The sequence below is a fragment of the Carettochelys insculpta genome, chromosome 2 (genome assembly GCF_033958435.1).
Source record: "Carettochelys insculpta isolate YL-2023 chromosome 2, ASM3395843v1, whole genome shotgun sequence".
Lineage (NCBI taxonomy): Eukaryota > Metazoa > Chordata > Testudines > Carettochelyidae > Carettochelys > Carettochelys insculpta.
In genome coordinates, this window is record NC_134138.1 from 262,116,863 (window position 1) to 262,144,058 (window position 27,196).

General features: G+C 48.3%; 1 protein-coding gene across 1 annotated transcript in view; it reads right to left on the bottom strand.

Moving 5' to 3' along the window:
• Nucleotides 1–11,154, bottom strand: part of NOM1 (nucleolar protein with MIF4G domain 1) — a 28,717-nt gene extending 17,563 nt beyond the window's left edge. Inside the window, exons 1-7 of the mRNA XM_074985067.1 lie at nucleotides 10,236–11,154; nucleotides 9,153–9,277; nucleotides 7,972–8,167; nucleotides 5,962–6,285; nucleotides 4,655–4,765; nucleotides 2,835–3,002; nucleotides 2,130–2,251 (exon numbers count right to left, since the gene is read on the bottom strand). Of these exons, the coding sequence (XP_074841168.1) occupies nucleotides 2,130–2,251; nucleotides 2,835–3,002; nucleotides 4,655–4,765; nucleotides 5,962–6,285; nucleotides 7,972–8,167; nucleotides 9,153–9,277; nucleotides 10,236–11,123 (1,934 nt within the window). The 5' untranslated portion in view covers nucleotides 11,124–11,154. The remainder of the gene's footprint in view (nucleotides 1–2,129; nucleotides 2,252–2,834; nucleotides 3,003–4,654; nucleotides 4,766–5,961; nucleotides 6,286–7,971; nucleotides 8,168–9,152; nucleotides 9,278–10,235) is intronic.
• Nucleotides 11,155–27,196: the final 16,042 nt, after the last annotated feature.

The following is a 27,196-nucleotide window of genomic DNA, read 5'->3' on the forward strand; positions in this document are numbered from 1 at the left end:
GGGAACTATGGAGACAGAGTCTAGCATTGTTTTATTTGGCTAGCTGGCCCGGAATGAACAGGGGTGAACTGGGGGTGGGATGAGTTGGCAGGGGGGATAGAGCCCCTGAACAAACCAGCGGTGGCTAAGAACTGGAGTCCCATTCATGGGGAGCGGGAGCAGGGCGCTTGAGTGGGAGGCAAGTTGAAGCCCCGCACTTGCTGAGCCAGCCACGGGGGGCGGGGGACAATCTGGGGCCACACAGGGGTTGGGAAGGGGTTGGAGCCAGGTCTGTGGGGATTGGAGGTGAGCCCCAGGCGTGTGGCTGGAGCCCCCACTGGGGGCGGGGGGGGAGTTGAGCTGGAGGTTGGTCATAAGTACAAATGGTCATAAGTCAATGTGTTCGTAAGTCGGGGTCTGCCTGTAACAATAGATTTGATTCTCCCATTTGATATGCAGACTTGATCATACAGAATATTATTCCTCCCCTAATCCTACCAGATTTTGCAGTTCACTAGTTTGTTAAAATATGCAAGTGCATAAATGATTTGACGTGGATTTTACGGATTTAAGTGTAATTTTAGAAGCATCCATTCGAACGGCCAAACTGCGACAGACCAAAGATCCACCTAACTTAGTATCCTGTCTCAGACCTACCTCAGCACAAGGGCTGAACTAGATGACCTCTCAAAGGCCCTTTCACCCCTGTATTTTTTATGATTCCACCATGGACACTTAGCATGCAGGGGAGATACTGCTGAAGTAGCTGAAAGCAGCAGCAGCAAGAGTTTAAGATTAATTCCCAAAAGGCAATGACAAATAGTAAAACATATTTGAGAAAGATTGAAAATATCTTTCATAATAAATTCAAGCAGACAGGGACAGTTTTTTGATCTTCAGAGTTGTGACTAATACGGAATACAAGAACATAAAATTAGAAAAGGGTAAATTCTGGCCTGAAAATTTTTATTTGAGTTATATTACCTTGATTATCACAATTTTTAAATATGTTTTAATTTTCTATGTTACAGCATCAGCCAGTTTACTATGCTGAAGAGAGCAAGAACTTTTCCATCTTGCACAAATTTGTTGTACATCTGTTCTGGTCTAGCTACTGGATCTGTCAGTGGATCCCTTAGCAAGCACAATAAGAAAAGCTTTCTGTATAGGTTTCTCAGACACTTAAACTGACGAAGATATTTAGATTTCTGTCACCTTGGAAAACACATCTATGCATCATAATCCTTATTTTAGCATATTTTCTATGCTACAACCTTTCTGATTACTTGGCCCAAGGCATTCAGTTGGTATTAATACATATTGCTGCAAAAAAAAATCCGAACGGACTAGTGTAACATGCTCTAATTATTTTTCAGAGAGTTTTTACATCATCCAAGTCTGTGTGTACATAAGATTGTAACAAGTGTTTAAATAGCCTGTAGTAAATCAGGGACTGATTTCCAAAAAGAACTGCCAGGCCTCTGCTATTGTGATTGCTAAATTTTTGTAACTAAAAAGGCTGTATCAAAGTTCAAAACAACTCCATCTCTGTCTAAAAACAGAGATGTATTTTACAGAGACAGCAAGTAGGGTAATTGTTATTGACTTTATTAAAAAAATCTATTTTGGTTTAACTTGCGAATTTAACTGCTGCTTACCATTCTGGCAATGATTACTTCCTTTGACCGATAAGAGTAGCACCGCAGCCTAGACCCAATGTCTCCCTTACTAGTCACTCCAGACCTCTGATCAGACTTGTTAACAGATGACACATTCAAAATGAGGCTCAGTTTTAACTTCTTCCTGATTGTACTGCTTTATTCCATGGCATCATTCATGTCTGACATCTTGGCCCATTCTTCCTCCCTCTAACTGGCAGCTCACTTCTACAGCATTACTTGGTCCCTTCTCTACTCCTCATTCCTGAATCAGATCAGTTTTCTCTGCTCCATTCTCACTTTGTCCCTCTGGGCACTCCCCATCTGACGAGACTGACAGTTCTATTCTACTCTGCTTTATATCACTTACCCTGTCCCAAAACTTCCCCTGTTGTTGTCCCTGACTGGCAAGGATGTAACCCGAAAAGGATCCAGCCCAGACAGCACTTCTATTTGTTCCTAGGATTTAATAGGATCCACATGTGTACTTACTTTAAAAGTTTTTCAAATGCATCCAAAAAGTCCTCACTACTCATCAAGACACAAAAAATATTTCTCCTGATGTCTGTGTTCATTCTCTGCTTACGAGCAAGCTCCAATATCTTTGAACTCATCTGAAAACAAGCATTTTAAAAGAAACATTTACTAACTCTGGATTTTATTTTGCCTTTGCAACAGGAAACTTATTTCAGCATAACTTTTCTGATATGATTATACATACACATATTTTGAATCAGTTGTGAAGAAACAGTCCAACGTCCTAGTGCCCTTACCACTGGACACGAACATAAGGACTATCAGGTTTCCAAGCAACGATATCAGATAACTGACCAGGAAAACTGGCCTGGAAGTGATTATTATGAGAAGTCCTTCTCTAAATGGCCATGCCTTTTCTACCATATTTCTATACACTTTTAAAACTGTTCAACCATAGGATTTCTACAAGAACAGCTGGCCCTATCTATAAGGCTAAAGACTCAAGAATCCATTTTCAGTTTGAGTCTGCCCGCTCCATGTCACATGACAACACACCGCAAAAATCTTTCACAAATCCACAGGGTGGAAGAGAGAATTTCAGTGCCATGGCATGCATAAGTCCAAATATTAATCGCAATATCACAAGGATTTTGTTAACTGCTTCTCAAAGACAAAATTGCCTGGGCACTTTCAATAATTAATAGCAGTCTTCATATTTACCTTTCCTACAGGCAGTTTGTCCTGAGTCTTGGTGCCAATATTCTCAATCATTGGTGCTCCACTCCAAGATGACCCTACTATCCACCAACGGCCAACCTGGTCAGCACTGAGGAGAGATTCCAATGACACACGAAGTTGTGTCTCTCTTCCAGAACCACTATTGCGAACCTTGTATAACAATAAAATGTTTTCAGTTCAAAAGAGATTTTTCCCCAACAAAGGTTTTAGTTGAGGATAGTTTAACAAGTTTTTCAACTATGCTCTCATGTGTTTCTCCCCACAATGTCCCTCTGCAAACAAAATCTGCCACAATTGTCATATATTGTGATTTACAACACAAGAGTGCCTAAATCTAAGATTCTTGGCATTAAAGGAATTCCAACCAAAAAGACAAATCCAGTAGGTTGTCTCCATCCACCTACCCAAAACCTTTATTTTAAAGTCTAACATGGAATTGTAAATTGCAAATGAAATGTTATGTCCTATTTTCTAATGGACATTTCTGTTCACATAAAATCATCAAAAGTTGTGATACAGTTAATACTTGAAAAGGTGCTACAACTGCAATAGCACAACAACGTAAAAAGGTTCTAAAACTCTTGCTTACCTGTCCTAATCTAGTCTACTGTATTGAATTCCTGACTTGAGTGTACTATATTTACACAAATTTCAGGGGGGAAAAAAAACCAGAACAAAACAGTAATTCAAGTATGCTTAATGGTATAACCCTCAGGTCTGTGATACATGGACTCTCTAGAACCAAACTAAAATCCTGAGGAGGACGGCAGTTTCTCAATCAACACAGCATACATATCTTTACTGTGTGCGGCTCTTCAAGCAAGATCTTAAAAACTAAATGGCCTGATTTTCATACATGTTCAGCATTCACAAATCGTGCTAATGTCAGTGGGAGTTGCAAGACCTCAACACCAGCGATGATATCTTCTGTGCTCTACATAAACATCAAAAGATGCCACAGGACTGTCTCTAAGCACAGGGATTTGTCTTAGTGTCTTTGGACAAAATTTTTCTCTCTCATAAATGTTTTGCAATGTTGGGCACTGACTAACATTGAAATGGATGCATTTCTATGATTTTCTCTGTACACCTTGTGTAAAGTTATTTGGAATTCTTGGGGGGGAGGGGAGGAGGACTTTTTACAACGTTATCATAAAATGCAGGTATTGAATCTGTACTGTTACACGCATTCCAAAGTGATATTAGCAGATCATCTGGTCTGCAGTGGATTACTAGTATCTTAACGAATGATTACTTCCAGGGCTTTTTTTCCTGATGGAATAGCCTGGAACAGAATCCAGGTACGTTTTTTTGTGGCATAGTTAAGGCGGCAGCAGTGCCATTTTTAAAAGCCAGCTGGGCAGCTCTGTCCAAGACACATGCGGCTCTTTCAGAGCCATTTGCAGCTCTGGATGCTGCTGCCTTTGGCTGACTCCTTCTCCGCTTCCTCCCCGCCTTGCCTGCCATGCTAAAAAGTTGCGGGGGGCAGACATGAAGGAGACGGAAGCAACACACTGGAGGTAAGGTGTGGGGGCAGGAGGGAGAAGTTTGGGGGAGTGTGAGGTTTAGCCACGGGGCGAGTTGGGGCCACGTATGTGTGTGTTGAGCTGCTGGAGGGCAGGCTGGGGCTGCGTGTGGTGGGGAGAGGGAAGAGAATGGGGAGAGCTTAAGATGGCAGGTGGGGCGTTGGGGCTTGAATTCTGCCACCATTTTTTCCTAGGGAAAAAACCACTGATTACTTCCAAAAGCATGATTTCAGAAAAGTCACAATGCCCAAGAACATACTAAAAAACATTTTTTACCAGTGTTCTCTGCAACTTGCGCAGTTTCTCAACTGGCTCAGGCTCATAGCCTGGGATTTTCCGCATGTCATTGTTTTTTAGTGCCAGCATAGTCTCTAGCATAAAGCGAACCTATCAGTTAAAAAAACAAAAACACAACACAACAGTACAGTAGACATGCTAGAAAAATGCTATAAAGATTGCACCTCTGGAGTGGTCCTGAACAAGGGAATTTGCTGGATCAGGGGAGGCCAGGCCTCTGAGCTCACCTGAGGGCCACCCATCCTGGCCACCATCTCCTGCCCCCAGGCTGCCTGGGGGAGGTTCTGCTCCAAGTGGGGCTGCTTGCTGGGCTCCCTGGTGCCGGAGAGCTCCCCAGCTCCTGGCTCGCTCCCCACTACCATGGGGCTCTCCACCTGAGCTCCCACACATGGAGCTGCCAGCAGGACTCCCTGACCCTGGCCCAGCTCTCTGTGGCTGCCAGGGCTCCCCGGCCCTGCCAGCCTTCCTGCAGTGGGGCTGTTGGCTGGGATGCCAGCTGGGCTCCCCATTGCACAGCCCCTGCATGGCTCTCTGCAGGGGGCTCTCCAGCATTGTCCTGCTCTCCAAAGCAGGGCTGGGTGGGGTGATGGGAATGGGGATGACCCCCTGACCCCCACCTGGCTTCCCGCTGCCATAGGGCTGCTGGCCAGGCTCTCCACAGTGGTGCTGTGGGAAGCTGGGGCTCTCTGATCCAGCAACACCTGTTGGATGAGAGTGTGCTGGACATGAGAGTTTCAAAGTGTGTAAGAAGTGGAAAATTTGTCTGGAATGTATTACTATGCATGCACAAGCGTCTCAGCTGGCAATACATTCCAGAATCTAGATTATATCATCACAAATAAAAAATACTAGCTAAAAACAAATAATCACTTTAATTCCAACTACATGTATCTGTACAAAGGTTAGAGTCAAATCTAAATTTTGCCAAACGATACCCCAGCTATTACATTATTTTGGACAAAAGTGTACAAACTATTATTGTATTAATTGGATGCCCATTATTATTTGCATAACACACAAGCTATTTCAAGCCATGCTGGTGTTTATGCTCTGAGAAACTTCTAAATGCACATTATTTTCCATATTTTAACCAAATGCAACAATACTCTAACTGGATACTAATGCTATTTTAAGGTCTAATTAGACTACAGTGTGAAACAATTTCCGTAGATGAACTTAATACAAAAATCAAACAATTTGGCAAATTATCAGATTTCACCCAGCCTCTTGTGAAATGGTTCATGCTGGGAAATTTGTGCCCCAAAACATCCAAAACGCATACATACCCTTGACTGATCCTGAATTTTTTTCTCCATATTATTTGCTTTGTTCTGGGCCTCACTAATTAGATTCTTCAAGGCCAAAGCATCATCTTTTCTCAAGGAAAAGCCCACATTTTTCAGGAGGAGAAGAATTAGTTCAATGTCCTTTTCTGTAAAAGTGCTAACAAGCATCTTCAGAATATCAAAGATCAGCAGCGAATGCACTACGTGAAAATTATACAGATGGCCTATCAAGGCAAACAGATTATCGCACTCTTTCCCTTCTGCATCACTTTTATAGACTTCATCAAATTTCCTCACCACAGCTTCTAAAAAGTGAGCACCAACCTGGCAAGAGTTATATGAAAAACACAGAATATTAGTAAGCAATTAAGTGTTTTGCAGATGTGATTTCCTCTCCCTGACCCCTTGATTTCACCTGCAAGAAGCATATGCAGTGAGAAATAAATATAACTAAAATAAGCTTATAGGAAAAGTATTATTTCTGTCAGCCAACATTGATTTTCTGTATTTAAATATTCCACAGGACTCTTAGTTATCAATTTCATACATATTTAAATAACATATTTGTACAATATTACATATTTATAGAGACGTATTGATTTGACCATCAGAGATTTGTACTGAAATGGATCTCTTATGTGGAATTATCAAAACGGAGACTGATGGTGGGGTAAGCTCCCAGCCGCCAGACCAATGCGACACATTATTATTCCTAGTTATTTTCACATTAGGATACAACTTTTGTACCATACAAAAAATAAACCACATAAGCATCACATTTTACATTAAAACACATTATTGGCCTGAAAAGTCCTGATAAAAAGAGAAGCAATTTTTTTGGCTCCTGGTTGTGTATTGAGCAATAATGCTTGTCAGCTTCATAGTGGGGATAAGACTCAGGGCCAAATACCAGACAGATATAACATGGAAAAAAATTACCCAGAAAACAACAGACTTCTTTATATTTTTCTAAAGAAAACAGCCTAGAAAAAGTGTGACCAAAATATAAATTTAAAGTTCGACTGATCAACTGTCAAATATTCAGTTTTTCTTTTTTAAAGAGTTATGCAGTCACAAAAGCTATTATAATACTAAAGTGCAGTTAAAACTAGTCAGGTAATGTGTAAAAGTTCAGGTTCCAAAACCGAATGCTGACTTCGTCACATTACACTTCCAGAAAGAATTAAGATACATATTTTAGGGCACATAAGTATGTTAAAGTGCATGTTCAAAAGAGCACACAGGAGCATTATGTATGTACTCCACAGCCCTATAAATATTGCTATAGGACCTTAAAATTGATTCTAAAACGCAAAATTTAATTGCAAATTAATATTACCTTATCACAGTTTTGTGCACTTATTTTTTTCTTCAAAAAATAAAGTTGATTGCTTAATAATGCATTTAAGTAGTCCTCACTAGATTCTGGATGGTTTTCTGAGGATGTGGCCTAGCCATCTCCAGCATAGTCCATCAAGCTCTCACATGGAACCCGCAAGGAAAATGCAAAAGAGGAAGACCTCTGACAACATGGAAAAGATCTACCAAGACTGAAGGACAACAACTGGGGTACTCCTGGGGTGAGCTAGAAGTTTTGTAAGGACAGAATGAAATGGGAAAGACTTGTAGATGACCTATCTTCTACCTGGAATACAAGGGTTTAAATCAAGTAAGTCTGGGGTGCTCTTAACCAGATTTATTTCTGAGCGTGTGATTTCTGAAACTGTTATAATGTACAGTAGATCCCTGAAATCACACCTCATTATATAGTTATCAGGGCTGACTTTTGGTTGCAGTTATGGTTTAGTAGCCAGGCACTCACAAATAAAAAGCACTTGCATTTGTTACTGTAACTGAATGGAGTGTTTTCTTGTTTAAATATTTGGTTAAATATATTAAGTGTAACCGTATCTCATTGATACCACCAGTGCTTTAAGTCAAGTAAATCACACACTTAAAAATGTTGTGCAACATAATCAGAAAATAAAAGAAGCCCAGGCAAAAAGTTACCTCTATCCCCACTGTCTGATGAAGAATGCTGACCAAAAGGACATGCTCCATCATCAATCTAACAGGCATCATGGCTGCAGTAACACAAGCATTCATAAGAACATCCGTTAGAGTTTCATTCATGTCCTTTCTACTGTTAGTCATGTATAGCTCTTCCAACTGTCCACATATGGAAGCCAAATTTGGTTCACTCAACCTATTGGGAAATAAAATTCAGTGCCTGCTTTAGCTGTCCATTTCTTCTCTCTCATTCCTTATACATTTTTTTCAATTTAATATTGTTTTTAATTCTAAACAACCAAAGTTTTATTTTTAATCTGTTACTCAACTACTAGTGCAAAGAGAAAAAGGGAGAAGTATTTGAAAAAGGTTTTGGCTCTTTCCTGTTTATCAAAATAATTCAGAAACAAAAATTTTTTAAGATCTTCTTATGATACTGTGTATAAAAATAAAATATAGTAGTAGTATTTGCAAAAAAAAAAATTGATAGCTTGCAGATTTTCTGCTGAGCAGTGGTTCTCAGAAGACCACAATATATCACATCTAAAATCCCATAGTATTCAGCCTCACATTTGTAATTTAGTCAGCATAATTATAACAAATTTTAATCTTGCACACCAATAGAACCATAGCCTGCAGACCCCTCTGAGTACCACTGGCACATACTAAAATTAATATCTGAATATTAATCACTGAAAATAAAAGTCACAAATACATGGCAATGTTATTAATGTAAACCTACTCTTCAGTAGTATAAGATGCATACTCTTCCAGTACTGTAGAGCTCAGCAGCTTTAACAGCATTTTAAATGATTTTACCTCTTTCATGTGCAAATTATACAATTTAAGGGCCTAATCCTACCAACTGTTTTTTAACCATACCTCATCCCACTGATGTGCATGGAATTACATGAAGTCATGTTTGTGGAATTCAGTTCAAAATTTTACATTTGCTTATCCATGAATACATATTGACTGTCATAGAAGTTGAAAAATCTGGTAAGGAGGCTTGACCAAAATAATTGAGAATAAAAAGAGACTGTCGATGGGGTGCACAAAATTTAACTTTTATTTTAAAAATTGGTTTACAAGAAAGAAATTTTACCCATTCCCTCTTAGTCTTGAGCAGTGGCTGCTATAAACACAGACAAATAATCCAAAGAATTTTCATGTTAAATTACCTGTTAAGTAGTCCTTTAACTGTTTTCTTTAGTCGTCCCAGTTCTTCCTTCTTTCCATCATCCATTTTCTCATCAGCTTTTCTCCCTGGAGGGGGCACGTACTTTTTAGAGCTATGGCAAAGGTTCTTATCAAAAGAGAAGAGCAAAAACGTAGTGGTACGTTATTTAAAAAAATCAGTGATTTTAAAATATATTTTAATTAAGCATAAGAAATAGGGTTATTAGGTATCCTGTACAATAAAACCCCTATACAGGCGATCTGGACTTGCACGTCACTTGGATTAACGTGAGCTGAAATCATGAGTGGCGGGGAGCCATGAACCAGGCGGCTCCCCTCTGTTTGCTGCAGTGCTGGTCAGTTTCCTGGATCCCAAGAGCAGCAGGGAGCTGGAAATCAGGTGACAGCCTGGCTTCTGGCTCTCCTCCATTTGCGTGAGTTGGGAGACAGGCTGCCCCTAGTTCCCAGCTCCCCACCACTCCTGAGAGCCAGGAAACTAACCAGTTTCCAAGCTCTTTAACTTGCGCAAAATTTGACTTACACCTAGTTGCCCAGGACTGCAACCTACATGTAAGCCAGGGGTTTGCTGTATATTTATTTCTAATCACTGAAACTTTTTTAATTGTAATGCAAGATTCACAGTATCAACAGGAATTATGCAAGCCTTTCAAAGAGTGCTTGTAACCCAAATGTGCTATGTTTAAATATGCAGAATTCCATCTTCTACTGGAGATGAGATAAATGATCATTTCCATTGCTAGCGCCTATGATTCTACTGTCTGAAATAATGATAGCAAAATCATAACAAGAATCTCTGTGCACATTTCAAGATTAACCAATGCAAAAGCTTCAAGGCACTGCTCTATCCCCAACCCCTCAGGAAATTTCACCCTGTAATAAACATCATAAAACTGCGCCCATTCATCAGTTTAATGTGGCTTTTTGGCTCCGTACCAGGACTAAACCTAGCATGTATTGATCAATGCCTTGCAAAACTCAGGTCTGACATGAAACTTCAGATGTAAGGTGCAAAACTATATTTGAAAACATTAAGTTATTTAAGGCAAACCCACACCCCAACATACCTTCTCCTCTCTGGAGGTCTTGGCTTTGCTGGGCTTATAGTGGCCACTATCCTTTGTGGATATCTCTATTCTGCTTCCTGCCCACTCATCCTCTGAGTTTCCTTCCACATCTGCCTCCTCTGAGGTTTCCGAAGTGTCCTCCATGCTCCCCTCTTCCTCCTCCCCATCTAGCTCCCCTTTCTGAGTGTCGTCCAGGGACTCCAGGTCGAGATCCTCCTCATCTTCAACCTTCCTGTCACCCAGACCTAAGCACCTCTCTTCTGCCTCCTCCTCGCTGCTCTGCTCATACAGGCCCGAGAGGGTGCCCGCGGGCTCCAGGGCCCCCAGCACATAGCCCAGCCCATCGCGGGCGAAGCTCTGCGGCACGGAGGAGGCACCCGCTTTCCTGCGCTTGCTGAGCCCCAGCCGCCGCTCCAGCCGCCGGATCTCCTTCTCCTCCTCCTCGTTGGCCGCCAGCAAGGCCCGTTTGCGCGCCAAGGCCGCAGCAGCGGCGCTGGGTCCCTCCTGCCGGAGCCGCTTCGCTGCCTCCCGGGGGCGCTGGTGTCTTGGGGGCAGCGAGGCCGGGAGCGCGGCGGGGAGGGGGCGTTTCCGCGGACTCTGAACCAGCCCCTCTGTTTGCCTGCCCCGGCCAGCCCTTGGCTCGCTCGGCTCCTCGTGGTGCAGGCGGCGGCGGCGGCTCCGCTTGAGCCTGCGCTTCTCCTGCCTCAGCTCGCGGCGGCTCCTCCGGCCCGGGCCCCTCGCAGGCTGGGCCCCTGGCGCTCCGGGCTGAGGAGCGGGAAGCGCCCCGGCCGCCTGCACGAACTCCTGCACCACCCGCCGCAGCTTCTGCAGCCTGCCTGGCTGCCGGCCCCCGCCGCGGCCTCCCCGGGCTCTGGCAGCCCGTGTCATGCTCCCCCCGGCCGACCGCCGTCGCGCTGCGCGCTGCCACCTTCTTCCGGCGCGGCCTGGGCCCGCAGCGCCACCTTCTGGGACGGCCGGAGCGCCGGGCTGGCGGCAGGGCGGGCCCTGGGGCCTACCTCGGCCTTCCAGACCTTCCCCAGGCCGAGGGCCTACTCCAGCGGCGCTGCCGCTCCACAGCACGGGCCTGAGGCAGGAGGTAGCCGTGACTCCCTCTGGGCCCCACAGCCGCCGGCTGCGGCGCACATAGAATCAGGGGTAGTAACAAAGAGGGAGCCGTGCTAGTCTATACACTATCAAAACAAAAAGCAGTCAAGCCGCACTTTAAAGACTAGCAAAATGGTTTTTTTGCTAGTTTTTAAAGTGCTACTTGGCTGCTTTTTGTTCTGATAGAATCAGGGAGTGGGAGGAAACCTCGGGGTCATTGCCGCCAGCCCCCCTGAAAGCAGGACCAAACCCAAGGCCATCATCCCATGCTGGGCTTCTCAAACCAGGGCCTCTAGGGAAGGAAATTTTACCGCCTTCCTGCGTAACCCATTCCAGAGCTTCACCACGCCCTCCTGAAATAGGTTTTCTTAATATCCAGCATACACCTCTCCACAGTAAGGTGAGACCATTGCTCTTGTTCTGTCATCTGTCCCCAATGAGAACAGCCTCTTTCCATCCTTTTTGCAGTTCCCCTCCCCCTTTCGGGTAGTTGAAAGCTGCTATAAAATCCCCCCTCACTCTTCTCTTCTGCAAACTAAATAAGCCCAAATCCCTGAGCTGCTCCTCATAAGTCATGTGCTCCAGCCCCCTAATTATTTTTGTTGCCATCCACTGGAGACTCTGATGCATCCACATCCTTTCTGTAATGGGGGACCCCAGAGTTGGATGTGGCCTCACCAGAGCCAAATAAAGAGAAATAATCACTACCTTAGATCTGCTGGAAATGCTCCTACTAATGCACCCCAACATGCCATTAGCCTTCTTGTCTCATATCCAGCTTCTCATCCACTGCAATCCCCAGGTCCTTTTAGGTAGAACTGCTGCTTAGCCAGTCGGTTGCCAGATTGTAGTGGTGCTTGGGATTCCTCCATCCAAAGTGTAGAACTTTGCACTTGTCCTTGTTGAACTTCATCAGACATCTTTGGCTCAATCCTATTTGTCTGGGTCTCCCTCGATCCTATCCCTGCCCTCCAGCATATCACCCTCTCTACCTAGTTTAGTGTCGTCCACGCTTTTGCTGGGGGCAATCTCATCCAGATCATTAATAAAGATGTTGAACAAAACCAGCCCCAGAGAACCAAGTCTAGGTGTACTTTGCTGGATACTGACCGCTATCTTCCAGATACAACCTTTGCATCTTTCATTGTCTGCCCCGTGGTTACTGCCTACAGCTATTCCATCAGTGGTTACTAGCTGGGATGAGAAGAGATGGTGTTCCTACCCTTTGCCAGAAGCTGGGAATGAGCATGATGATTATCTATCTGTTCGCTCTCTGACAGACACCATTGGCCACAGCTGGAAGAGAGGATACTGGGCTAGATGGAGCTTTTATGTGACCCAGTATGGCCATTCTTATGTTCTAACATATGGTATGGCATCTCATTATGTCACGGGGAGCTTGAGTCAAAAATAATATACTTTCTTTCTCCAAGCATCAGTTGTGTGTACTGGCAGTTGGGTGTAGGGCTGGCCCTAGCTTTAGGATATCCCTCAGCAGAGCAGGCTGGGTGAATGAGCCCAGATCACAACTGAACAGAGGACTCTAGGGTTGCCAACCCTCAAGGACTGGTTTGGCATCAATCTCCCAGTGACTACTGAAAGCAATCCTGGAAATTTAAATAGGCTATTTTAAGAAAATGAGATTACATCATTGTGACAGTTCCTCCCCTATGTGGTTTATGAAAATTGGTTTATATAAATATGCATAACTTGGAGATATTTTCGACAAAATGCCTCATGTAACCTACCTATTTTAATGCTACAATCTGTTGTATACAGTATTCTATTTTGGTGCATGTATAATTCTTCTATGTGAAGTTAGAAATATGAAATATAAATCCGTTTATAGTTTTAAGGTAATGGTGACAACCATTATTACTACCCTGAACCCTAATGGCTGGGTGATCAACTTAACAACTTGTGAACAGCCTTGTTTATCCTGTAAGTCTAAAAGATGGATAGTGCTAGAAAGACCTGTGACTTTACCACCTGGTACTGAAAGCCATTTTGATCCAGTATTTTTCCATAGGATGGGGGGTGGTTATAGAACAAAGGTTACTCGTCCTATGGGAAAAGCTATTTGAACAGGAAGCTATTAATTCTTTGTTTTCATCCTCCTTTAGAATCTTCCCGCCACATCCTAGGAAAAGATAAAGAACTAGGAAAGGCTGTTGACCCAAACTGGAGCAAAATAACAGCTCTGGTTTGTCTGTAGCTTCAAGAACAAGAAAAAGTCTTACAGCACCTTATAGACTAACAGATATTTTGGAGCATAAACTTTTGTGGGCAAAGACCTGCTTCATCAGATGCATCTGGCCCAGCAGGATCTGGCCCACAGGACCTGGCCCAGCAGGACAGGGTGGCAGGGAACCCCAGGGAGCAAGAAGGCAGTTGTCAGCAGCATGATCAACACACTGGAGAACAATCCCAAGGGGTCTTCTGTGACTGTACCCCCTCACAGTCATGTTAGAATAAATCTCTTGGAGTAGCTTCAGTCAGAGTTGGGAAACCTAGTGGGGGCAACAAATGTTAAAACAGGTCCAGGAGTGAAGGTCATAGGATAAAAATTGGATCTGTACAGCAATGTCTAGCAGAACAGTCCTGACAGTGCCCACTTTTCCGCAAAGGTATGTGAGCAGTGCGTGGACACCATCCAGAGGAATGCTGCTTGGAGGTGTGACTTCAAAAGGGATTGGAAATAGGCCTCAGAGTTGCAGAGCACACTGACTTTTCCCTAATCCAAATTTCTCTTCCTGGGATAGAGGTTGACCATCTTGGCCAACACTAGACAGTGATTGATGAGGAGGGCCTGCAACTTTGTGGGACCATGAATGGGGTGTTAGAGGATCAAGCGATGTGTGGAGAACTGCAGCCAGAAACCCAGTAAGATTGTGGAGGAACCAGAAGTGGGGGTTATACCATGATACATTCTGGGCTCGTCTACGCTAGCCCCCTACTTCAAAGGGTAATGTAAACGAGCCCGATTAGTGAGTAGCACTGAGGTGCTGTGCTGCATATGCAGCACCTCATTAACCTAATTTTCGACATGCAGACTTCGAAGTTGCTAACTTTGAAGCGTTGGCAAGCTGCTGTGTGGCCACAGGCACTTCAAAGTACCTGTGCAACTTCACAGTTCCTTACTCCCAAAACAACTTTGAAATTTGTGCGGCGAGAATTATGCTAATGAGGTGGTGCATATGCAGCATAGCACCTCATTGCTATTCACCGATCGGGCTAGTTTACACTCCTCCTTCGAAGAAGGGGGCTAGTGTAGAGGAGCCGTTTGTGTAGATATGTCCCAGATTCTCTGTCTTACTGCAAAAGGGACAGGTGTTAGGAGAATGCCGGATACATACTTATGGTGATGGCTTGATGAGGGAGCCACCAACTAGTATTCCTGGCTTTTAAAATAGCAACTGTAGAAAACAATGTTTTAGCAGTTCGTTGCCTTAGCCACTTGGCTACCTACTGAGCCAGTTTCTGCAGGCAGTGGGCTAGTTTGGAGTTAACCACTGCCAGTTCCAAACCAGTTTAGCCATTGTTTCTTTTCTGAAGCACTGCCGAACCCACTTGCCCTTGTCTACATGTGCAAACTAACTGCATTGAGCACCTGCTCAACTCCATTCATTGCTGATGCTTACAGTGACCAAGGAATAGTTTTCCTTCTGTAGATAAACCCATCCTGTGTAGAGTATGTAATTTCTTCCATATCATTGCCAGTAAAATATTGGCTGAGACTGCCAACAACAAGTTCTTGGTTAAGAAGAGCTGTTTCAGGAAAAATGTGACATCAAGCTTTACTTGTCACAGAAAGCAAAGCATTTGATAGCAGTCCTTAACCACAACAGCTTTGTAACATTATATAGCCTTCTTTTAAAGTGGGTTGAATAATAGTGAAAAATACAATTTGGACAGATCAGAAAAATGAAGAGGTAGTGTAAACTTCTGCCAACAGACCTCAACCCTGACACAGAGCGATGCTTCTTATTTTACCCTCAATCCCAATTTGAACTTTCAAAGCAGCCATGCTCAGGACTCACCTCTTTGAATGGTAGAGGGAATATTTAAGTAAATTAACTCACTGAAATGCTAGAGTACTGAAGTATGTAATAGTAAAATAGCCTCTCCTTGACGTGCTTCACTGAAATTGGTAAGGCTGGGACAGCCTGTGGAAGTTATTGGGCTAGAGAGACAACCTGAGCTGTGGCTGTTATGGGGGTGGGAATTTGGAGTCTAAACAATTATTTGGGAGAGGGAGAGGATATCCTGAATGAGAACTCACTTCCACAGACCCTGCCTAATGTTTTACCCAGCTATGTCTTCCTGAGCCACTTTACTCTCATCCTGTCCCCACGCACCGAATTTTGTAGCTGTTTTCTCCAGGATTACTGGACTCCAGTAAAGGAGATGGGAGAACTGAAAGTGGGGGAAGACTGAGAATATCTTCACATTTAGTGCCATCACACAGTAGTTGGGACTGGCGGGGGAATCACTACAGGGAAAGCACTGCTACTTTTTCTTTGTTACCTTATTAAGTTGGAACTGATAGACGCACACAAGAAATCATCTACAGAAATCTTGCACTTTCAGTTTCCAAGGTTCTAAATAAAAAAAAGGGCAGGCATTTCAGACCACGGGTAGGCAATAAGTGTTGATTGGGGGGACAGTCCAAGAATTTGTAAGTGGCCAAGGGATGCACTCCTTCATGATATTAATGAAGGCAGTGCAGTGTCTGGGATGGATTTGGTGCAGAAGAGAGCATGAGGTAGGAGACTGGGGTGCAGGATGGAGTAGAGTGTCTTGGGAGGGAGTTTGGATGAAGGAGGGGGTTATGACCTGAGGCAGAGGAGTTGGGTGCAGCAGGGGGTGCATGTTCCAGGAGGCATATGGGTGCAGCAGAGGATTCTGACTTGGAGTAGGAGCATAGAAAGGGGTGCAGTGTCTGGAAGGGGGTTCTGACCTGGGGCAGGTGCAGAGGGGTTTGGGTTGTGATCTAGGATTGGAAGGGGCTGTGACCTCAGGCAGGAGTTTGGTTCCAGAATCTGAGAGAGTGAATGGGTGCAGGAGGCGGGTGCAGAGGGTTTAGGTTGTGACCTGGGGCAAGGGTACAGGAGGGGAGTTAGAGGGTTGGTTTGAGGGAGGGGGTGGGGTTCCAGGTGCAGGCCCTTACCTTAGATGGCTCCCAGCCAGCAGCCAGGCAGGACCATGGGGCAGGCTTCTTGCCTGCTATCCCCCTGCATGCTTCTCAGAGCAGCCAGCTGTGGGGGCCATGTGCTCTCTGAGGACTGCACACCTCCCCAGCGGCAGGTGGCAGTGGGGGGACTCTCTGTGCACTGCTTGGATTACAGGCATGGCCCAGGAAGTTCCCATTATCCAGAAAGCAGTCAATGGGAGTTGTGAGATTATGCTGGTGGTGGGGTCAGTGCACGACCTCCCCCGCCGCAGCGAGCGGCAGTCAGAGAGCAAATGCGCCCCGCAGCTGGCTGCTCTCACTAGTGGGGGGTGGGGACAGTGGGCGCAGCAGGCAGGGTGCCTGAGGCTCTCGCTGGGCTGCAAGACAGTAGTGGGCCAGATCCGGTGGTTTGGTGGGCCAGATCCAGCCCAGGGGCCATATTTTGCCTGTCTAACCCTGGGGTGGAGGCTGTTCCTCTAATTTGAGAACGCTTGAAGGATAAACGGGAAGTTCACTATCCATGCTCTGAATGTCACTGCAGAGACTGTGAACAAGAAGACTGATTGCCATCTTTGTCTTATTTTTATCACTTGTAAGTATTGTGCAAGTGGACTCTTTGTACTTAGGCTCCTGGCCCATCTCTGTAAGCTCTTGTCCAGGCAAGTGCTGAATATTTGTATTCCATTCTGGCTGAAATTTGAACTTCTCATTAATTTCCAGAAGTTGATTTTTGTACCTTCTATGCTTTTCCCATTTTTAGTCATTACATCATAGGTCCTACGTGCCACTTCCTTCAGAAATGCTGCTCTTTTGTTCCAACATTGAAAGGCTTTTATGCATCATACATTTCTCCTTTAGTGGCACAAGATGTTCTGTTGATTTGTCAAAGCATATCCTTGGTTATACTTTAAATTATATTTTAATTCACAAATTAATTGTTATTCTTCTCGTACATCCAAAGCTCTTGTGCAATTTGCATCCTGTTAATAGTTTTGCTGGTAACAATCTGCATTCAAATGGCCTGGGGTGCTAGACATATATAGCTGATTAAGGAACAAGTAAATATAAAATAAAAAATATATGGAGATATACCTATATCATAGAGCTGGAAAGGACCTTCTGAGGTCTATGAGTCCAATCCTCTGCCCTCACAGCAGGACCTACTGCCATCCCTGACTGTTTTTTTTTTTTTTTAAATCTATTTAGCAAATCCCCAACAGGTCTCCTCAATGATTGAGTTTACAACGCTGGGTTTAGTAGGCCAATGCTCAAACCACTGAGCTATCCCTCCCCCTAATATTTGATGCCTTTTTCCAACCATCTCTTAAATATTATACCTCCCTTCTGTCTTACGTATGTTAGCATTCAGAGACCTAGTAATGACTCAAAATGGTGATCGTGTAGTCTAACCTGCCATATAATAGAGACCACACAATTTCCGCAAAATAGTTTCTAGCTACATCTTTTAGGGGGAAGAAAATCTAATCTCGATTTAAAAATTGTCAGTGATGGAGAATTCTCCTTGACCCTCAGCAAATTGTTCTAATGATTAGTTACTCTCACAAATTATTCTGTCTCTCAAAAGAATCTCAGAAAAAAAGCAAAACTATTCAATATTTGAGCTTTTTCCTCACTTCATATTTCAATACAAAGTCTTGAAGGCATATTTGACTGAATGACATATTACATTCAGAAATGTGAATGAAAATGGGCTTTTAGCTTTGACTCTATCTCTATATATACACATACACATATAGACAAAGAGATCCAAAGCTAAAAGCCCATTTTATAAATAGGATATGTAAAACTGAATTCTGTTGGTAAAGTTAAAATATCCAATTTGTCAAAATTAAAAAACAAAATGTCAAACAAATGCAAACATCAGAAACAATGAAGTTTAACATTGCACAAAATAGTATTTTTTCATGAACTAATTCACTAGTTTTGCACAAACTGATAGGATGTCTGGACTAATAAATTGATGCAAATATTTCCAATACTTTGCTAAAATGGCTGCAAATCATTGTTTTATGAATATTGTTGATGAGCATCAATTGCTAGTGGATATAGATTTCATAATGCATTATAATTTGGACAATATGGCTAGTCCCTTGCAAACTGAAGTACAAGCTATTAAAAATTCCCTTGTACTTAGTGTAGTAGTTTCACTACAATTTCTGCCATGCACAAGCACCCATTATATTTTCCAACCATCATGCTCACATCAGCAATCAGAGGAGCATTTTAAGTTGTGGGAGTATTTTTGGGGTAGACTTCATATTTATAGGGACACCAGCAACAGACAGCAAGTAGCAGAGAAGGGCTTTGTATAAAGAATATAGCTGATTACAGGATTCCTTGGATGAGATTCCTTGGAAAAGCCTTCACAGAGAAGCATTGCTCTTGTGTATTCCTGCTTGCTATTGAGATCTTCGTCAGTAAACTTGTTGGCTACGTCTACACTAGCCCCAAACTTCGAAATGGCCACGCAAATGGCCATTTCGAAGTTTAACAATGAAGCGCTGAAATGCATATTCAGCGCTTCATTAGCATGCGGGCGGCCGCAGCACTTCGAAATTGACATGGCTCGCCGCCGCGTGGCTCGTCCCAACGGGGCTCCTTTTCGAAAGGACCCCACCTACTTCGAAGTCCCCTTATTCCCATGAGCAGATGGGAATAAGGGGACTTCGAAGTAGGCGGGGTCCTTTCAAAAAGGAGCCCTGTCGGGACGAGCCGCATCAATTTCGAAGTGCTGTGGCCGCCCGCATGCTAATGAAGTGCTGAATATGCATTTCAGTGCTTCATTACTAAACTTTGAAATGCCATTTGCGTGGCCATTTCGAAGTTTGGGGCTAGTGTAGACATGGCCGTTCTGATGAACTATTTTTCTGGATGTATTCTTTTAGGTTGATCTCTACAAAAGGAGAGTTTTCCTTCTACTCTGGCTTCTGCTAATGTCTCCTGACTACCATACAAGCTATCATGGTGATGATGCCATATAATTACCTCAGATAGATGTTGGCTCTTTTTCAGTTTGTCATTGTGAATTCATAATAATTTCTCTAATATTTTCTAACCACAGGAAGTATCAGAGGGGTAGCCGTGTTAGTCTGGATCTGTAGCAGCAACGAAGGGTCCTGTGGCACCTTATAGACTAACAGAAAAGTTTAGAGCATGAGCTTTCGTGAGTTAACTCACTTCTTCAGATGCTGGTCCTCCAGCATCTGAAGAAGTGAGTTAACTCACGAAAGCTCATGCTCTAAACTTTTCTGTTAGTCTATAAGGTGCCACAGGACCCTTCGTAACCACAGGAAAAGATTCAAGCAGCATTAGTTGAAGAAAATGATTTCTTCTTTCTGAGAATGGTAGAGTACCACTTTGTGTCAGAGCAAGTATAATATTTAAGTTGAAGGGTCTGTGCCAGAATTAAATTATCTAAATTGCCTGAACTTCTCATAGCAGCATATAGCTGCGTCTACACGTGCACGCTACTTCGAAGTAGCGGCACCAACTTCGAAATAGCGCCCGTCACGTCTACACGCGTCGGGCGCTATTTCGAAGTTAACTTCGACGTTAGGCGGCGAGACGTCGAAGTCGCTAACCTCATGAGGGCTACGTCTACACGTGCACCCAACTTCGAAATAGCTGATTTCGATGTTGCAACATCGAAATAGTCTGTTTCGATGAATAACGTCTACACGTCCTCCAGGGCCGGCAACGTCGATGTTCAACTTCGACGTTGCTCAGCCCAACATCGAAATAGGCACAGCGAGGGAACGTCTACACGCCAAAGTAGCACACATCGAAATAAGGGAGCCAGGCACAGCTGCAGACAGGGTCACGGGGCGGACTCAACAGCAAGTCGCTCCCTTAAAGGGCCCCTCCCAGACACACTTTCATTAAACAGTGCAAGATACACAGAGCCAACAACTAGTTGCAGACCCTGTATATGCAGCACGGACCCCCAGCTGCAGCAGCAGCAGCCAGAAGCCCTGGGCTAAGGGCTGCTGCCCACGGTGACCACAGAGCCCCGCAAGGGCTGGAGAGAGAGTATCTCTCAACCCCCCAGCTGATGGCCGCCATGGAGGACCCCGCTATTTCGATGTTGCGGGACGCGGATCGTCTACACGTCCCTACTTCGATGTTGAACGTCGAAGTAGGGCGCTATTCCCATCCCCTCATGGGGTTAGCGACTTCGACGTCTCGCCGCCTAACGTCGATTTCAACTTCGAAATAGCGCCCAACACGTGTAGACGTGACGGGCGCTATTTCGAAGTTACTGCTGCTACTTCGAAGTAGCGTGCACGTGTAGACGCAGCCGAGGAGATAGGAATAGCGCCCTACTTCGACGTTCAACGTCGAAGTAGGGACAGTGTAGACGATCCGCGTCCCGCAGCGTCGAAATTGACGGGTCCTCCATGGCGGCCATCAGCTGGGGGGTTGAGAGACGCTCTCTCCAGCCCCGCAGCTCACTGGTGGCCGCGTGGAGCGGCCCCTTAAAGGGCCCCTCCCCCGCCCTGACTGCAGGAGGCTGAGGCAACGTGCAGGCTCCTGCCTGTACACGCGGCGGCGAGCCTGCACAGCCCTCAGCCCCTGACAGCAGCCATGGCTGCCCAGCAGCCCCCCCAGCGCCCCCAGGGGACCACCCCCAAGAGGAGCCACAGCAGCCAGAGCAGCCAGGGCAGCCAGAGGACCACGCAGTCTGGGAAGTGGCAGCGGGGCCCCTCTTGGACGGAGGCCGAGATGCCGGGACCTGCTGGGGCTCTGGAGCGAGGAGGAGGTGCTCCAGGTAATGGGGAGCAAGAGGCGGAACGTGGATGCGTTCGCTCGGCTGGCCGAGGGCCTGGCTGCCCGGGGTCACCCTGCCCGCACTCCGGACCATGTCCGGAGTAAGGTCAAGGAGCTGTGGCAGGGTTATGCCCGGGCCCGGGATGCGGCCAGCCGATCTGGGGCCGCCCCCGTCACTTGCCCCTTTTACAGGGAGCTCAGGGACATCCTGGGCTCCCGGCACACCTCCTCCCCTCCGGCCACCCTTGACACCTCGGCTGACGAGCCCCAGCAGGCCCTGCAGCTGGGCTCCGCCCCGGAGGTAAGCCCCGCACCCCAGGGGTCCCCCCCGGAGGCTATCGCCGGGACATCGCGGCAGGAGGAGGAGGAAGAGGAGGAGGGGGGCTCCTCCTCCACCGATTCCAGCCTGCAGATCCTCCTCCTGCCATCCCGGAGCAGCAGCAGGGCCTCCGACCCCCGGGGATCTCCGGACCGTGGGAGCGGACCCACAGGTAGGTACCCCTCTCTGGTGGACACCCCGGGGCTTGAGAGGCGGGGGGAACAGAGATGTGTCCAGGGCCCCCCACACGCTCACATGGCCATGGCCCCAAGGACACCAGGGCCATGGCCCTCACAGCACTGCAGCCATCAGCCCCTGACCCCCGCCACCCTGCATGACAGTGCCATGCCCCATCCCCGGGCCAGGGGGGAGCGGAACCTCGAGGGGCCCCCGGGCGGAGGGGGTCGGACACCCCGCAGCAGCAGCATGTGATGGAGTGGGGGGAGTGCCAAAGGGAGACTCAGGCTACATATGAGCCACCCAAGCCGAGGAGCTCCCAGGGCCAAAGGAGGATCCTGGCGCTACAGCTGGCAGGTGACACCTCTGCCCTGAACAAACAGGAGGGAGGAGCCGAGCTGGCTTGGAATTGGGGGGCGAGGGCGGGGGCCACAGGTAGAGGCTAGGGGAAGGGAGAGCTGGTAGGCAGCCAGCCAGAGGAGGGGGAAAGCTGCATCCCAGAGGGGCCCCCCTTGGGGTCTTCTCCCCACGACAGGTTGGAAGGACTGTCTCTTCCGACAGCTGGTGCTGTCACTCCTGCCAGAAACTGGCCATCTGTGGCCTAAGAAACCTCTCCTGCTCTCAGACCCTGCGGGGTGAAGTGAGAGTCGCTCCCACCAGGGGACGGGCTGCAGGGCAGGGGGACCCCTGAACCCCATCCATCACAGCAGCATCTCCCGGGGATGGGGATGGGGAACCTGCAGCACAGGGCTGGGGGGACAAAGGCCACGGCTCAGGGCCCACACTAACGCCTGTCTCCATTCTTCTTTGCCCCCTCCTCTCCTGTGTCCTGCACCTGCACCTGCACCATCCGAAGGACCGGAAGAGAGCGCCGGCGAGGCATCGGTCGTCCCAGAGACCCCTCCGGGATCCTCGCTCCAGGGCAGCCCCTCGGCTGAGGAACGACCGGCCCCGCGGAGGGCCAGACGGCGGACCCCGCGCCTGCTACCGGCGGCGGCCACAGACCCCCAGCTGCTGGCCATCCACCGCCGGCAGCTGGAGGTGTCGGAGCAGCACCTCCGGCTGCAGGAGCAGGCGCTGGCCTGGCGCAGAGAGGCATGGGGGGCCTTTCTGGATACCATCAATCGGCTGATTGATTCCCTGGCCCCCCATGCCGCGCCGGCCGCGCCACCGCCCGCCATGCCCGCTCCTGCAGCCCCACCACCGGCTGCTCCAGCCGTCGCCGGGCCGTCCGCCGTCGCCCCGCCACCTCCCCGCGAGGGCCACCGCGCCGAGGGACCCCTGGAGCCACCCGCGACTCGTCGGCGCCGCTACCTTCCGGTGGAGCCCGCTCCCACCCAGCCGCGCACCAGACTGCAGGCCCGGCGGAGCTCCCGGCTGGGCACGCCCACTGCTGGGCTGTAGGGGCGAGGGGCCCAGGACGTGGCCCCCACCCTTGTTGGACAGACTTTGGGGACTGGGTGGGTGGTGTGGGTGTTTCCCCTGTTTGCCCCGTCCCCCCCTGTACATAGTTCTCCCCGTTCTCCTCCCTGCCTTTTGTTTTTCTTTTGATGGCGCACAGTGCTTTCATTTTTATTGTTGTACATAGTTTTATTTGTGCCCATCTTGGTTTTGTTGAACGTTTGTCCCTCCTTTTTGGTTTCTGTCTCACATATATATATTTTTTTATTTAAAAAAAAAAAAAAATCGTGAGGACAAAAAAAACATTTACGTTCACCCACAAGTTCGTGCTGTCATTTCTCCTGGACAAGTGGGGGGGGGCGGTGGGGTGCTCCATGGTGGTGTGGGCGTTGGGGCAGGAGTGTGGGGGAGGAAGGGACGGGCAGTAGGGGGCCTGGGCACAGTTCTCCCCGCGGCCTGGTCGTCGAAGTGGGCCCGCAGGGCCTCCCGGACCCAGGTCCCCTCTGGGTCCACCTGCCGACTGGGGGCAGCAGGTGGCTGGAGGTGTGCCCTGCCGGCCTCGGCGGCCCAGCCCTGAAGAAAGCTCTCCTCCTTGCTCTCCACGAGGTTGTGCAGGGCGCAGCAGGCACCCACAATCTGGGGGATGTTGTTGGGGCTGGCATCCAGGCGGGTGAGGAGACATCGCCATCGTCCCTTGAGGCGGCCAAATGAGCGCTCCACCACCTGGCGTGCACGGTTCAGGCGCCCGTTGAAGCGCTCCTGGCTGGCGGAGAGGTGGCCCGTGTAGGGGCGCATGAGCCACGGCCGGAGGGGGTAGGCCGCATCCGCGATGATGTAGAAGGGCATGGTGGTGTCCCCCAGAGGGATCTCCTGCTGGGGGATGTAGGTCCCCGCCTCCAGCCGGTGGCACAGGCCCGAGTTGCGGAACACCCGGGCGTCGTGGGTGCTGCCAGGCCAGCCCACGTAAATGTCCTGGAACCGTCCCCGGCTGTCCACCAAGGCCTGCAGGACGACTGAATGGTAGCCCTTCCGATTGACATATCGGCCTCCACTGTGGTCCGGGGCGCGGATGGGGATGTGAGTCCCATCCAGAGCCCCGAAGCAGTTGGGGAAGCCCAGGGTGGCAAAGGCGGCGACAGTGGCACGTGGGTCCCCCAGCCTCACGAGCCTGTGCAGGAGCATGGAGTTGATGGCACGCACGACCTGCAGAGAAAGCACATGGGACAGCCCCAATGAGGGGTGAGCAGGGTGTGCATGGCCCTGCCCTGCCCTGCCCTGGCCCCCCTGGCCTGGCTCCCCTGCCCTGGCCCCCCTGGCCTGCTCTGCCCTGCCCAGCCCTGCCCTGGCTCCCCTGCCCTGCCCTGCCCTGGCCCCCCTGGCCTGCCCTGGCCTCCCCCTGTGGGTTCTCTTACCTCCATGAACACAGCCCCGACGGTGGCCTTTCCGACGCCAAACTGCTGCCCCACGGATCGGTAGCTGTCCGGAGTGGCCAGCTTCCAGACAGCGATGCCGACCCGTTTCTCCACAGGGAGGGCACGCCGCATGGCAGTGTCCCGGTGCCTGAGTGCGGGGCTGAGCCACTGGCACAGCTCCAGGAATGTCTGTCGGGTCATCCTGAAGTGGCGGACCCAGTGGTCGTCGTCCCACTCCCCAAGCACCAGCCGCTCCCACCAGTCGGTGCTGGTGGGGTAGCTCCACAGCCGCCGGCGTGTGAGGTGGGGGGTGGAGCGGGGTGCTGCAAGGGTAGGGGCTGAGCCCTGCTGCCCTGGGGGCATGTCCTCCCCTGGGGCAAGAAGGTGCCCAGCTGCCCCCAACATGACAAGAGCCAGGGCAAGCCCTGCTTCTGCCGGGAGGGCTGGGTGGACATCTAGCTGCTGCTGCTGCTGGGGGTCCATGCCTGCGGCGCTCGGGGTCTGTGTGCTTATATGGCTCGTCAGACCGCGTGCTGTGCAGGCTGAGTGTATGTGGGAGGGGCCCTTTAAGGGAGCGGCTAGCTGTTGCCCCGGAAGCGCTAGTCCGCCCGTTGACCCTGTCTGCAGCTGTGCCTGGCATCCCTATTTCAATGTGTGCTACTTTGACGTGTAGACGTTCCCTCGCTGCGCCTATTTCGATGTCGGGCTGCGCAACGTCGAAGTTGAACATCGATGTTGCCGGCCCTGGAGGACGTGTAGACGTTATTCATCGAAATAGCCTATTTCGATGTCGCAACATCGAAATAAGCTACTTCGATGTAGGGTGCACGTGTAGACGTAGCCTATGTGATCAGTGGGATCAGTTGCCGATACCACTCCATGTATTCTCATGAGACTGCATCTGTCCCTGTGCCATGCTGCTAGGGCATTTTTGGAATGATCTCCTCAAAGCATCAAAACCTCCCTCAGTCCTGGGGTTGCCCATTGCCCCTTGTGCTAGAAATGCTGTTTCAATGAGCATTGATGGGAAAGTGTGTGTGTGGGGGGGAGGGGTTAAACTGTGTATGTCACATTACTGGGGATTACATGGTGTGTGGTAAGGTACAAGCGAAGAGAAGTGTGGCTGCTTTGAATTGTTTTCTGTTTTGTAACTATTGATCCTGGCAACAGTTAAGTGTTGAGACCACTGACCATCTTGTTGACTCCTTGCACATTTCCATCAGTGGATTATCTCTCTGTGGTCTCTTGTCTCACACTTTGATTGCAAGTTGCTTGGGTTGAGAACCGTCTTTATATTATTTTTGTGTAGTGCTTAGCACAATGGGGCTCTGCTCTATGACAGGGGGGAGTAGAAGCTACCATAATCATAGAATACTAGTACTGGAAGGGACCTCAAGAGGTCATCGAGTTCAGCCCCCTGCCCTCATAGCAGGACGAAGTATTGTCTAGACAATCCCTGATAGACATTTATCTAACCTGTTCTTAAATATATTTTCTCCACAGATGGAGATTTCACAACCTCCCTAGGCAATTTCTTCCAGTGTTTGACCACCGTGAGTTAGGAACTTTTTCCTAATGTCCAACCTGAACCTCCCCTGCTGCAGTTTAAGTCCATTGCCTCTTGTTCTATCCTCAGAGGCCAGGAAGAACAAGTTTTCCCCTGCTAATACGAGCCAGCCGCTGGCAGGGGCTGTGAGACCAGCAGCCCCGCAGCTGGCTCTGCACCAGCCGCTGGGTCCCTGGCTGGCAGGGCGGAGAGACTGTCAGCCCTGCAGGTGGCCCTGCTCCAGCTGTGGGGTCGGTCCCTTGTGGGGTGGGGTGGGGTGGGACAGTGAGTCCGGCAGCCCTGTGGGGTCCCCGTCAGGGAGGTGTCGAGTCTGGCAGCCTCGTGGCTGGAGCTGAGCCAGCTGCAGGGTCCCTAGCCGGGGGACGGGGAGACCTGCAGCCCCACGGCTGGAGCCGAGCTGGCCGCGGGGTCCCTGGCTGTGGGGAAGGGAAATCTGTAGCCCCCCGCATCCAGTCCCAACATTACCCCAGTCTGCTCCCAACACCCACCCCATCCCATTCCAAACCCCCCACCCTGGCCCCCTGCACTCCCCCAAGTACCTCCGCTGCAGCCTGGAGGAACAAGCCGCCACCTCCTGTACTTGAGCAGCCTACAGGTTTTAACACCCCCTCCCGCTCATGGTCCCAAACTGCCCCCAGCCTTTAGCCCCCTCCCAACCCCAGGTTCATTTACCTTTCAAAAGCAGCAACTCCTGCTGCCACTCCGAGCACTTGGAATCAATCAGAAACTTTTACAAGTATTTTAAAGGGAATTTAGAATCCCTCTTACGAGTTTTCATCTATGAGCAAAAAGTTAGGAACCAATTGTGCTCATATAGCGAGGGATGAGTGTATTTAGCTTGTGGTCTACTATAACTCCAGATCCCTTTCTGTCATACTCCTTCCTAGACCCATTCTGTTTGTGTGAAACTGATTGTTCTTTCCTAAGTGAAGCACTTTGCATTTGTCTTTATTAAACTTCATGGTGTTTACCTCAGACCATTTCTCCTATTTGTCCAGATCATTTTGAATTATGACCCTA